At 56.4% G+C, this 12915-nt stretch overlaps 1 protein-coding gene across 2 annotated transcripts in view; it reads left to right on the top strand.

The window, feature by feature from the left end:
• Positions 1-11239, top strand: part of LOC135187180 (diacylglycerol kinase beta-like) — a 32656-nt gene extending 21417 nt beyond the window's left edge. For both annotated transcript variants that reach the window (XM_064165707.1, XM_064165708.1), the window contains 4 exons: positions 5129-5330; positions 6978-7098; positions 7183-7243; positions 7835-11239. In XM_064165707.1, coding sequence (XP_064021777.1) covers positions 5129-5330; positions 6978-7098; positions 7183-7243; positions 7835-7933 — 483 coding nt within the window. In that variant the 3' untranslated portion in view covers positions 7934-11239. The remainder of the gene's footprint in view (positions 1-5128; positions 5331-6977; positions 7099-7182; positions 7244-7834) is intronic.
• Positions 11240-12915: the final 1676 nt, after the last annotated feature.

Genomic DNA, 12915 nt, shown 5'->3' on the forward strand with positions numbered 1-12915 from the left:
CCAGGGGCCTGTAGTGGCAGGACAAAGGGCAATAGCTTTGAGCTGGAAAAGGGGAGATTAGGAAAAAATGCTTGGCAGTGAGGGTGGTGAGACATTGGAACAGACTGCCCAGGGAGGCTGTGGATTCCCCCTCCCCGGAGGTGTTCAAGGTCAGGTTGGATGAGGCCTTGAGCAACCTGTTCTGGTGGCAGGTGCCCCATGGTGGTGGGATTTGGACTGGATGGTCTTTAAGATCCCTTCCAACCCAAACCACTCTGCGATTCTGTGTCCCACTCTGCTGCAAAGTCAGCCAGCTGTAGGCAGAAGAATAGCCTTGTTTTTCCCCCCCTTTCCAGCTGTATTCCAGAGCGTGCCTGGAATATTCTCTCTGCAAACTCCATGTCTGCTCCCAGCCCGTGTGGGCTGAGATGGGAACAGCCTTTAATTGGAGCCGGGAGGAGGGCCCGCAGTTGCCAGCAGTGCTGTCATTCCTCTGCTCCCGCTGCTGCCGTGGGTTTCATCCTCTGCTGGGAGCTTATCTCAGCATAAACGACCTTGTTATATCTTAGGCTTGAGGGCAAGGGGAAACAAACCAGAGAGCTGCTTTAAGTGAGACTAGGCAGTGGGCACAGGGACACTGGTGGCAGGCAGAATGCAGAGCTTGAGGAGCTGGCACTGTGGCACATGTGGGCATAGGCAGATGGACTTTGAAGCCTGTTTCTTGGTGGGGAGCTGCATCTTTCCCAAAGCCTGAGGGGAATAGCTGCACCCTGGGCAGCTGGTGGGAAGGAGCAGCAGTGTGGCCATCTCTCACCCTTCACTAGCCACACACCAGCATCTCGGAATGGATCATGCTCATGCTACTGGAGGCCACAGAGTCAGTGAGCAGTGGGGCTTGGAAGGGACCTCTAGAGATCACCTAGTCCAGCAAGTTGCACAGGAACACATCCAGGCATGTACTGAAGGTCTCCAGAAAAGGAGACTCTCCAACTTCTCTGGGCACCTTTCTCTGGAGCCCCAGCACCCTCACAGAAAGAAGTCCTTAAGTTCAGGTGAACCCTCCTGGGTTCTAGTTTGTTCCCGTTGCCAGGGACCACTGAAAAAAGCCCAGCCTGAGCCTCTTGGCCTCCACCCTTTAGCTTTTGCCAAGCACTGAGAAGATCTCCTCTCAGTCTCCTCCAGACTAAACAGCTCCAGATCTCTCAGCCTTTCTTCCTCACAGAGATACTTCAGGTCCCTCAGCATCTTTGTGGCCTCAACTGATTTCTGCCCTGACCCTCCTGAACTGGGAAGCCCAAAACTGGACACAGTGCTCCAGAAGTGGCCTTAGCAGGGCAGAGTGGAGAAGGAGGAAGTGGACTTGAGGTGCCCTGTGCTCCTTGAGAGATGCCCTCCATGCTGCCTGCCGAGATGCCATCTGCGGGATTGCACAGGGTGTCGGTGCGCTGGCAGGAAAGGGTTAACCCCGCAGTGTTTGAAGTTGAAAGCTCAGCCTGTCCTCCCCTCCCAGCTCCCAGGCAACTGTCAGCCCTGCAGAGAAATGGCAGTTTTGTGTTGGAAGTTGGCACTCCTTCTGCTACAGCTCCTGGAAATGAATTTGCTTTTTCCCCAGCTGCAAATTTCGCCTGGCGGCATCGCTGCCAGCTCTCCGTCAGCTGCCCCTGCTCAAAGAGCCCATTGTGGCCCTGCTGGCACGCCGACAAGGGGGCTGCGTGGAGAGGCATCGCTCCCCACACGTGTGTGCGTGGGCAGCTGTGGGCTTGCCCACCCCGTACCCCCTGGGGCTGCCCCAGGGCGGCTCACTCCCATCCCGCTAGGGCCGGGTTGGTACCTCACAGGCTGGCAGGAAAGATGCCTGCAGCAAGGGCGGTGCGTGGCTGGGTCGGGAGTGGGGTGGGATGTGCTGTCCGTGCCACGAGGAGCCAGAGCCCTCCTGCTCACTGGCTGCTGCTTGGAGCTTTGGAGTCTTTTGGGTCCCTACGCATCTGAATCCAGTACACAAGGCATGGATACGTGGGGCACTCACTCCAAGGTGCTGGAGCGTGTCCAAAGAAGGGCAGCAAAGATGGTGAAGCGTCTGGAGAATAGGTCTGGTGAGGAGCAGCTGAGGGAACTGAGGTGGTTTAGTGTGGAGAAGAGGAGGCTGAGAGGAGACTTCATTGCTCTCTACAACTCTCCCCAAAAGGAGGTTGGAGTGAGGTGGGAATCAGTGACTTCTCACATGTGGCAAGTGATAGGATAAAAGGAAATGACCTCGAGTTGTGCCAGGGGAGATTCAGGTTGGATATTAGGAAGAATTTCTTCACAGAAGGGGTTCTCAAGCCCTGTAACAGGCTGCCCAACGAAGTGGTGGAGTCTCCATCCCTGGAGGTGTTTAAAAGATGCATGGGAGTTGTGCTGAGGGCTGGGGTTAGTGGCAGTGGCTTAGCAGTAGTGGTGGGGTTGTGAGTTCTAGGGGGGCAGTTGGACTTGATGATCTCCAAGGTTTTTTCCCAGCCTCAACAGTTCTATAGTTCTCTGATTCTAAGTCATAAATGGCATTAAAAGGCATTGGAAAAGAAGGGATTTATGTCCTTTACAAGCCTTGGAGAAACAGCTCTTCACTCTCAGAGCAGGCCTTTGACTTTCAACCCGAGGCTAAAAATAAGATGAGAGAGCAGAGCAGAGCACGGAGATGTTTGCTTGTGTGCACCCAGCTCGCGTATCTGCGGCTGGCATGCTCAGCACTTCCTGACGGCGCCTTCAAACAGACACCCAGACCTCACTCTTTGCTGAAGGAGAGCAGTGAGCCAGAGCAGTGGCAGGGGTTCCTCAGCCCTCTCACATTCCTCTCAGCAAGGCAGGTGAGGGCAGAGATCATAGAATCAACCAGGTTGGAAGAGACCTCCAAGATCAGCCAGTCCAACCTAGCACCCAGCCCTGTCCAATCAACCAGACCATGGCACTAAGTGTCTCATCCAGGCTTTGCTTGAACACCTCCAGGGATGAACACCACCTCCCTGGGCAGCCCATTCCAATGCCAGTCACTCTCTCTGGGAAGAACTTCCTCCTAACATCCAACCTGTACTTCCCCCGGCACAGCTTGAGGCTTTGTCCCCTTGTTCTGTTGCTGGTTGCCTGGCAGAAGAGTCCAACTCCACCTGGCTACAGCCTCCCTTCAGGTAGCTGCAGACAGCAATGAGGTCTGCCCTGAGCCTCCTCTTCTGCAGGCTGCACACCCCCAGCTCCCTCAGCCTCTCCTCATAGGGTTTGTGTTCCAGGCTCCTCATCAGGTTCATTGCCCTTCTCTGGACACCTTCCAGTACCTCAATATCTCTGTTGAATGGAGCAGCCCAGAACTGGACACAGCACTCAAGGTGTGGCCTGAGCAGTGAGTACAGGGGAAGAATGCCATCACAGCACCAAAGTGCAAGGTTAAAATGGTGCTGGTGTCTGACAGTGTAGTGTGTCAGGCAGTGAACAGAAGTGTGCAGAATGGAAATGCTCTACAGAAAGTACACTGGATGGAGAAAGCTTCTGCTTCCTACAGAGCTGTCTAGAAAGGGATCCAGGGTTGTCTGGGTATGATGAGAATCATAGAATCAGTCAGGGTTGGAAGGGTCCACAAGGATCATTCAGTTCCATCTACCCTGCCAAGGGCAGGGACACCCTACCCTAGGTCAGGCTGGCCACAGCCTCATCCAGCCTGGCCTTAAACACCTCCAGCCATGGGGCCTCAACCACTTCCCTGGGCAACCCATTCCAGGCTCTCACCACTCTCATGCTGAACAACTTCCTCCCTCATGTCCAGTCTGAATCTCCCCACCTCCAGTTTTGCTCCATTCCCCCTTATCCTTCACTAGCTGATAACCTAAAAAGTCCCTCTCCAGCTTTTTTGTAGCCCCCCCTTCAGATACTGAAAGGCCACAAGAAGGTTGCCTTGGAGCCTCCTCTTCTCCAGACTGAACAACCCCAACTCTTTCAGTCTATCCTTATAGCAGAGCTGCTGCAGCCCTCTGAGCATCCTTGTGGCCCTTCTCTGGACATGCTCCAGCACATCCACATCCTTCTTGTAACAGGGGCTCCAGAACTGGAGAGGCACAATCACTTCTATGTTCCTGCTGGCCACACTGTTGCTGATCAGGGCCAGGATGCTGTTGGCCTTCTTGGCCACCTGTGCACATTGCTGGCTGATGTTCAGGGAGCCAGAAGACCTAAAGTTAAAAAATGCATTTCCATAGGTACAGCTTCCAGTTCTGTGGGGAAGCCAGAGGCAGCAATTTCACCTTTGGTAGGGAATTTTCAGCTGTGTGATAGCAAAAGCTGGGAAGTTCTCATTTCTCTCCAAACCCAGACATCTTCCCTGTTATTTCCTTCCAGCCTCGATTCTAGTTTTCTAATCACACTTGAAGATAAACTGGTTTGAGTTTGGGGTTGAGCCAACTTTCTGGTTCTTCAGAGTCAAGTTTGAGCAAGGGGAAGTGGGAAAGCACCTGCTGGAGATGCTTGTGTGGAGGTCCCTCTGAGGCTGAGGTGGTTATTGCCTCCCACTGGAGATGCTTGTGTGGAGGTCCCTCTGAGGCTGAGGTGGTTATTGCCTCCCACTGGAGATGCTTGTGTGGAGGTCCCTCCAAGGCTGAGGTGGTTATTGCCTCCTATTTGGGATTGCAGCACTGAGCCTGACTAAAGTTTGATGTGGTCTCAGAGGAGTTTGCTTTTCGAAACAGGTAGTAAATTTAGTGTCAAAAGAGAGGGAGAAGTGGTGGTGTCAGCCCAGAAAAGGGGCATCTGTTTGCATCTCCAGACCAAGCCACTCAGGAGCTGCCCTGGGGCAGATTTATACATTCATGGAACGATTTGGATTGGAAGGGATCTTTAGGATCATCCACTTTGAACCACCCTGCCATGGGCAGGGACACCTCCTGATAGACCAGCTTGCTCAAGACATGATCCAACCTGACCTTGAACACCTCCAGGGAGGGGGAATTCACAACCACCCATTGCAGTGTCTCACCACCCTTGCTGTGTAGAATTTCCTCCTAATACCTAGTCTGAAGTCTCAGGTTTGCACTGGGGGCCATTCAGCAGCATGTTTGGGGAGTCCTGCTCCTTTGACAGGCAAACAGCAGGCAGGGTTGCCATGGCCTGACACTGCCTGTGTGCCTGGCAGTGTGATGGGACCCTGCTAGACCTGAGCAACACATCCCTGGAGGGCATTGCCATCCTCAACATCCCCAGCATGTACGGTGGCTCCAACCTCTGGGGCGAGACCAAGAAGCAGCGCAGTTACAGCCGGCTGGGCAAGAAAGCACCAGAGAAGCTGCACACCACAGTGGTCACTGATGCCAAGGAGCTCAAGTTCTGCGTGCAGGGTGAGTGGCAGCAGCTGGTGGGGACTGGGGTTTGTGGGGTGTGCAGGGTGTTCTGGCTACAGGTGCTGGAACAGTAGCACTGGAGAGGTTGCTGTCAGTGCACTGTCTTTTGGGGTGCCAAGGTGACCCCAGGAAAGATCTGGCCAAGCTGGTGGCTCTGCCTGCCTTGGGTATAATCCATCAGCATGTTTCTCAGGGCTGGCTATGCCATGCCACGGTGGTCAGACAGGAGGTGGCTCCCGTGCCCTGCCATTGTCTCTCCTCCCACCCTTTGGGGGTCACAGCTTGAGGGATGCCTGGATGGGGTTTGACTGAGAGCCCTGGGCACCTTGCAGGGCTGGCAAGCAGTGACTGCTGAGGAAGAGCTGGAAGCAGAGCTGCAGAACTGGCACTGAGGACTTTTGTAAGCATCTTCCCAGGCTCTGCCACGGTGCTGCCAGCCTGGCTGGGCAGTTTTGGGAGCAGTGTGGTACCCATGCTCGCACCCACTGCTGCAGCCACTGGACCCATCCCCGTGGGCAGGGGCAGTCCAGAGTGCTGCCAGAATTTCCCAGCAGAGAGTCCTGAGTTAGAAAGCAGCAAAATGTCCCTGTTTGACACCTCCCCCAGCCCGGGGCTGGAGTGGGAAGAAGCCTTCTTGCCATGTGGGTGCCAGGACAGCAATGTACCAGACAGCCCAGGCTGTCACCAGCTGGTTTTCACTGGGTGAGCCTGTGAGTATGGGCAGAAGGGAGTGGGGCAAAGGCTGTTCCAAAGGGTGCTGAGAGGCAGGAATGCTGGGCACCTGGGCACATCTTCACTTGCAGGGCTGCAAGAAAGCATGAGGGTGCTCAGGAAGTTTCTTTTGGGGAGAGCTCCACCATGGGTGAAAGAGGACCCTGAAAGAGTGAGAGATGAGTGAATTGCCCTGGTGTTGGCTGCCTTTGCTGGTGGCCCAGAAGAGCAGGAGGAGCTGGAGAAAGGGCCAGTGAGCCTGAGCAGATTGTACCTCAGGGGGGAGATTCTCCTCTCCATATACCCCGGGGTAGCTGGGAGAGGTTCTGCTGCCATTTCGCCTAACACTGCAGGCAAGCAGTTAAAGAGCTGGTGGGGATCCAGGCTGCCACCCTGAGCCATGCAGCACTGGGCACAGCTGCAGACCAGGAGCGTTTGTGCCGCAGGGATGTTGGGCAGCAGCACTGGCTGACACCCAGCTCGATGGTCTCGGGGCACAGGGGGCATAAGGACACAGCCCCACTATTGCAGCAGCCCTATTGCCCTCCAGGGCAGCCAGCAGCCCCAGTGTGCTGGCCCTGATCACAGAACCACGGAATGGTGGGGGTTGGAGGGGGCCTCTGGATTTTGAGTACAGCCCTCCTGCAGTTTCACCTAGAGAAGGTCACAGGAACACATCCAGGTAGGTTCTGAAAGTCTCCAGAGGCAGAGACTCCAGCACATCTCTGGGCAGCCTGCTCCAAGGCTCCAGCAGCCTTAAATTAAAGATGTTCCTCCTCGTGTTTAGGTGGAACTTCTTAGGTTCACGTTTGTGTCTGTTGCCCCTGTCCTGTCGCTGGGCACCACTGAAAAATATTGGTGTTTCAAGGTGATGGCAGAAGGCAGGAGGTCTCTGGGGATGGGGGCACCGACTCAGATCCCTCTGTCTTGCAGACCTCAGCGACCACCTGCTGGAGGTGGTGGGGCTGGAAGGTGCAATGGAGATGGGGCAGATCTACACGGGGCTGAAGAGCGCTGGGAAGAGGCTGGCCCAGTGTTCGTCTGTCACCATCAGGTACTTGTCCCTGTCCTGGCTGAGCACACACCCAAAAAGCTGGCACCTCTGTCACCCTGAGTTCCCTCTCTTTGTGCTTTGCAGGACCTCCAAGCTGCTCCCCATGCAGATAGATGGGGAGCCCTGGATGCAGCCACCCTGTACTGTGAGTCCCTGGGTAGGGGGTAGCTCTGCCATGGGCAGACAGAGTGGACACGGGCTGGCACACAGTGGGAGAGGGCAGGCAGGAGCTGGCAGCATGATGAGATGGGGCAGACAGGGGCTGGCAGCATGGTGGGATGGGGCAGGCTGCCAGTGCGGTGTGGCAAAGCCTCTGGAGTTGCAGGGAGGCTCCTGCACTTGATGGTGAGTGGCTGCAGAGCTCAGCCACCTGCAGTTTGGCTGTGCCCATGCCAGCTCTGGACACGTGGTAAGCTGCTGCAGAAGCTGTGGGCAGGGGGACACACTCATCCCTTGCTGGGGAGCTGGGTGCAGCAGCATCCCTTCCTAGAGAGGCTGCAGAGAGGTCTCCCAGCAGGCAGCTTGCCCAGAGGAGAACTCCTCTGCCTGTCCCAGAGTGCCTGCAGCTGGCTCTGGAGCTGTTGCTCCTGTGCAGCAAAGCACTCGGTGGTCCAGCTGGGGACGGTCCTGGTGCTGGGTGCTGAGCTGCCTCTGGCTCTCTCGAGCAATTCCCTGAGGTCCGTGGGCTGAGACCTCCGGAGCCCCCTGCTGAGCTGTGCTTTTCAATGCTTTTCAGATCAGAATTACGCACAAAAGCCAAGTGCCGATGCTGCTGGGCCCCCCGCAGAAGAGCAGCTTCTTCTTCCTGAAGAGGAGAAGCCGAACTCGAGAGTAAGCAGCGCAGCAGGAGCCACAGCCCAGAGTAACCTGGCGTCGGGACACCCACCCGCTGCGGGGAGTCCCCAGCTCCCTGCCCCGCAGCAGAGAGAGGAGACATCTCCACAAGCTTGGTGGGGACGAACTTTGGCTGGGAAGGCCTTGGAAGCTCCTTTGCAAGCACCACAAGTACCTCCTGCAGCTGATCGAGAGGCAGGGGGTGAGGGCAGGCTGGCGGCAGGGGAGTGTGTTGGCCAGAGCCAGGGCTAGGACTGGTGGTTTGCCACCCCTCCTTTATTTAATGCCAGCCCTTGGCAGAGCTGCAGAGGAGCACTCCTCTGAGGAACGTTGTGCTTCACTTATTTATTTTCTGATCCCCTCCAAGGACACTCAGATGTTCTGCTCTGCTGGTTTCCTGTCCACCAACCCTTGAACATGGGACAAGTTATTTATTTCCTTAGGCTGGAGACAGTTTCTGCCATGCCTTGGGCAGCTCTGGGGTGGGTCTGAAGCAGATGCAGAGGCAGCCCCGACTGCTGGCCCTGGTTGCTGCCAGGCGTGGGGACAAGCAATGCCTGGGCCGTGGGGACAAGCGTGGAGTGGACAAGAGGAGGCTGTGTTTTGATGTGGAAATGGCAAAAAAGGGACCTAGGGAGGGGGGCTGTGAATCCTGGGAACCCCCCATGCCCCACCTTTGTGTTCATATTTATGTATTTATTTAGCAAACCTCTGGGGGACGTTGGGGATTGCCTTCTTTTCAGGAGTCTGGGTTGGACACCAACACCAACATCCTTCTCTGCTGGCTGTCCCCCATGGCACGTCCTGCTGTGTGGATTTTTCTCTCTCCTAACACCCACCAGCCTGCACCAGGGACTGGGCACCCTGAGGACAGACATCCAGAAGCTCTTCTTACTTGGAAATGTGTCCCCTCCTGCTTTTTTACTTCTTCTCATGTGCTCTACCAGGCCTGTGCTTTCCCAATGGCTCCTGGTACTGCTCCAGTGCTCCTGGATGGCTGCAGGGTTAGGGGCAGAGCTGCTGCACCTCGGTTTCTGCATGGCCGGGTCTCCCCTGGCCCCACCCTGAAGCCAGATATCTCTGCAGGTGCTGGTGCTGCCAGCCCCTTTCCCACATCCAGCCTCTCCTTGTCTCCTCCCCCAGCTGGCTGCCAAAGCTCAGCAAATATGCAGAGGCAGGTTTCTGTGGCCTCACCTGTGTGTGCCCCACCAGGAATGTGAGGACAGATCCCAGGACGCAGCTTCTCCCCGGGATGCAGCAGGCACCAGTGAATAGGTGACTGCATGGAGGATGCAGTGATCTGCTTCGTGGTGCTTCCAGGACTGGCCTAGGGAAAGGCTGCTGATTGTTTATGCAGGCACCCACTGGGGGGGGGACACTCAATGCCAGATCAGCCTCTGCTCCCAGGCAGCTCTCCAGGCTCTGGTGGAGGCCCTGTGCTGCTGTGGGCAAGCTGGAAGGGGCGTGTGCCTCGTGGCCATGGCTGCATGCAGGAAGGGTACCACTGCTTGTCCCTGCTGTGCCCCTGGCACAGAGCACAAAGGCCTGGCTGGGAGAGGCCATCCTGTCCTCCCTAGGCAGCCAGCACCTGGTCCCTCCCCATGAGGCAGGCTCCCATTCAGTAGCTTCCCCCTGGCAGTGCAGAGGGTACTGCCATCCTTGTGCTCCAGAGCCTCCCCCTCTCCAGACAGGAACAGTGCTGCTGGGCACCTATTCAAGCTTTAGCTCAGAGTCGTGGAGTCAGTAGAGCCCTACTGACATGAGAGGAGGCCACAGCACTCCAGGGGCCTCTAAGTCCATAAGTCCACCTCAGCCAGGGCACAGAGGGATGCTCTGGTGAGTTGCTGAGGTGTCCTTTTCTCCAGCCCTTTGCACCATCAAGGGTTGGCTGGGGAGCAGGTGCTGGCTGCAGTGCCACACCATAGAGGTCTCAGAGACAAGCTGGCAGGGGAGTGCCAGTAGTGCCCAGTGTGCAGAGGGAGCTCAGCACCACAGGCAAACGGTCTGAGCACAGGCCTGAGTGGCTGGTGCAGAGGTCACCACAGCTCACTGGAGCAGCTGCCTGCATGATGGACATGCTCCACCCATGGTGCAAAAATCCTCTGTTCTCCTTCCTCACCCGGGGCAGTCATTAATGAGTAGCCAGGTGAAGGCACAGGAGAACAAAGCCAAATAAGCCTCGGGTGCCATGGAGCAGCAGCCTCCCTTTCCCCAGCCTCTCCCCAACAGCTGCTGAGCTCTGCAGCCCCCAGGCATGGGGAGGGAGAAAGGGGAAAACCCTCAGCCATCTCCATAGCTTTGCCAGCAGGCAGGGTGATAGGTCTGACCCATGCACTGACATCAGCCAAGGTCAGCAGAGTTTCCAGCAGCAGGTTTGGCTCCGTTTCCCTGCCTGCTTGGCCTCAGCCCCGTGTTTTATCCTGGGGCTCTGATTACAAGGTTCCTGTGTAGAATCAGCAGTGGTTTCAACCACAGACCTGCTCCTTGCACCCAGCCATGGTCTGCTGGGCTCTGGGCAAAGAGCAGCTCTCAGACCTCTCTGCCACAGTTCAGGGGTGGCAGAACTTGCGGATGCGAGTGGGCACTGTGCCCATAGCCATAAGTCCAGATGTGTGCCATGGGCAAGAAGCACTCATTTGAGCCCAAAGCCAGAGGGGAGCCCTCAGAAGCATGTCCTGCAGGGCACAGGGAGCTCAAGGCCACCACTCTGCACCAGCAGGAAGATGATATGCTGGCATTGATCTGCAGATAGTGATGGCTCTGATACAAACATCCTCTTCTGATGATCAGTGGGACAGCCCCTGCCACCTCCCCCAGGGGATGCAGCTTCAACTTGCTCCAGCCATGCCAAAGCTACAGTTCAACGTCCCAAGCAGCTATCCACCTCCTTAGTCCAATAATACAAAGGTCTCCAGCCCAGAAAGAGACACACAGGGGCCAGGACACCAGCCTGGATGTCCCCAGCCCTGGGGAACAATGAGGCACTCACTCATCCAAGAGGCCAATGAGGCTCCCCAGCCCCCTTGTCTCTCTTCGTATTTCCTCAGCCTTGTTCACTCCCCAAAGGCTGCAGTAGGGAGCAGGACACCCCCAAGTCCCAGGTACCAGTGCCAGTCTGCAGGGGGACTCCTGAGAGCTGGAGAACATCACTCCCATGGAATCCCCTCCCAGCCCAGTACCAGCCCTGTCATCCCACTGTGCGTAGCTGTGGTTGCTTGCATGGAAACGGTGTCTGTAGCCTACCGCCTGTTGCTGCGTCCAGCTGGACTGCTGTGGGCTTGCCTCAAATAAAGATGGTGGTAAAACACTTGGCTGCTCCTGGAGTGCACTGGGGTTCCTGGATTCCTTGCCAGGCAATGAGGTCCACGGAGTCCCCTGATTTGGGGTGCTGAGGCTGAAGGGGTGTTGCCAGCAGGAGCACAGTGGAGCGATGCTCAGCAGGAGCTGCAACAGGCTAAATTTGGAGCCTGCCAACTTTAATTATTTATTTTCCCCCCAGAGTGGGCTCTATATTTAGCAAGTACTGGTCACCATTCTCTCTCCCAGCCCTGGCTCTCCAGGGACTTTGTTTCTTCTCAAGGCATCTCTTGAGCCTCCCACCAGCCTGCTCCATGGCTGTACTTGGCCCCATCACCTCTCCCTGTGCTGCGTGGCAGCCAGAGGCCCAGGGGTGCTAGAGCAGCCTCTGGCTAGCGTGGCATCATGGCCACCTTGGGTCACTGTTTGAGCCCAGCTCTGTGACGACCCATCTTGTCCTCAGCAGCCTGCCTTGCTCCCTGGCCCAGGTTTTGCCACCCACCCGTGTGTCATCTGCTAATTTTACCAGCAGTGATTTCATCCTGGTTGCCTGTGTACAGAAGGGAAGTGAGAATGCCAGCACCTGCAGAGCTCCCCGGGAGCAGTACCCGGGTGGAGAGGACATCCCGTACCCGCTGTGCACTTCCTCTCCCCCACCCTTCAGCACACAGGCATTCACCAGGCAGCATATGCTGGCAGCAGCCCCCCCCCCCAGTTTCATGCAGAACATGATAGGAGACAAGCTACCTGCAATTACCAGGTCATTCCTGGGGGATCGTGGTGGCCCTGGAGGACTCTAAGAGCTCAACAGTACTCCAACATTGACGGAGAAATTCTGGCCAGCAGCCCAGAGACATGCTGGGCATCTCCCCCAGGGCACTGCCAAGCCCATGACCTGAGACAGAGGATTTAAAAATGGTGAGGATGGTCCCATACCCGGAGTTGTCCTAGCTCCTGGGCATCTTCCCAGGATCCAAGGAGAAGGCTCCTCTGCTTCCCAAACTGAGAGAAGTGTGCAACAGAGCACTTGTCACCTTGTTTTTTTCCCTTACCATCATTCATTTCCTAGTCCCAGCCTGCAACACCTTGAAGCCTCCATACAGCTCATTTATCTTGTGCATCCTGCTGTGTCCTGCACAAGTGGCCACAGGCAGGCCTCCATAGCGAGTCTCACCACCTTCAGGTGGGAAAACTGAGTCACTCAGCAGCATAACACCAGAGTGGGAGTCCATGGCAGGCCCCAGCAGCATAGCTGTGTTCTAAACTCCCCAGTTCTCTGAGCTATTTGCATTCCTGCAAGTGCTTGTCTCCATGAACCCACTGTGGAGGAATATCTGTGGCTGGGGCAGCCCTAAAGACCCTACAGGTAGGAGCCGTTTTTCTTATGGCCTCCTCTAAAGAGACCCACCTCTCTCAGGGGCTAGCCCACCTCCAGCGTGTCTACAGTGAAAAGGTTGTTAGGAGCAGGTACCCACGCGTGCATGAGTCCCGGGCTCGCAAGGGGACCCGTATGACACCGTCTGGCTGGTGTAGAGAGGGAGGCCCCCAAGCCAGGTGAAGTCCGAGGTCCATGCTCTCTGCAGATTGAGCTGCGCTGCAAGCTCTGGGGCACGACATGCAAGGGCTTGGCCCAGACCTCCTTAGTCCAGACCCGGCTCACTAGGTTGTTCCACCAACCCAGGACCA

The sequence above is a fragment of the Pogoniulus pusillus genome, chromosome 26 (assembly GCF_015220805.1).
Source record: "Pogoniulus pusillus isolate bPogPus1 chromosome 26, bPogPus1.pri, whole genome shotgun sequence".
NCBI lineage: Eukaryota > Metazoa > Chordata > Aves > Piciformes > Lybiidae > Pogoniulus > Pogoniulus pusillus.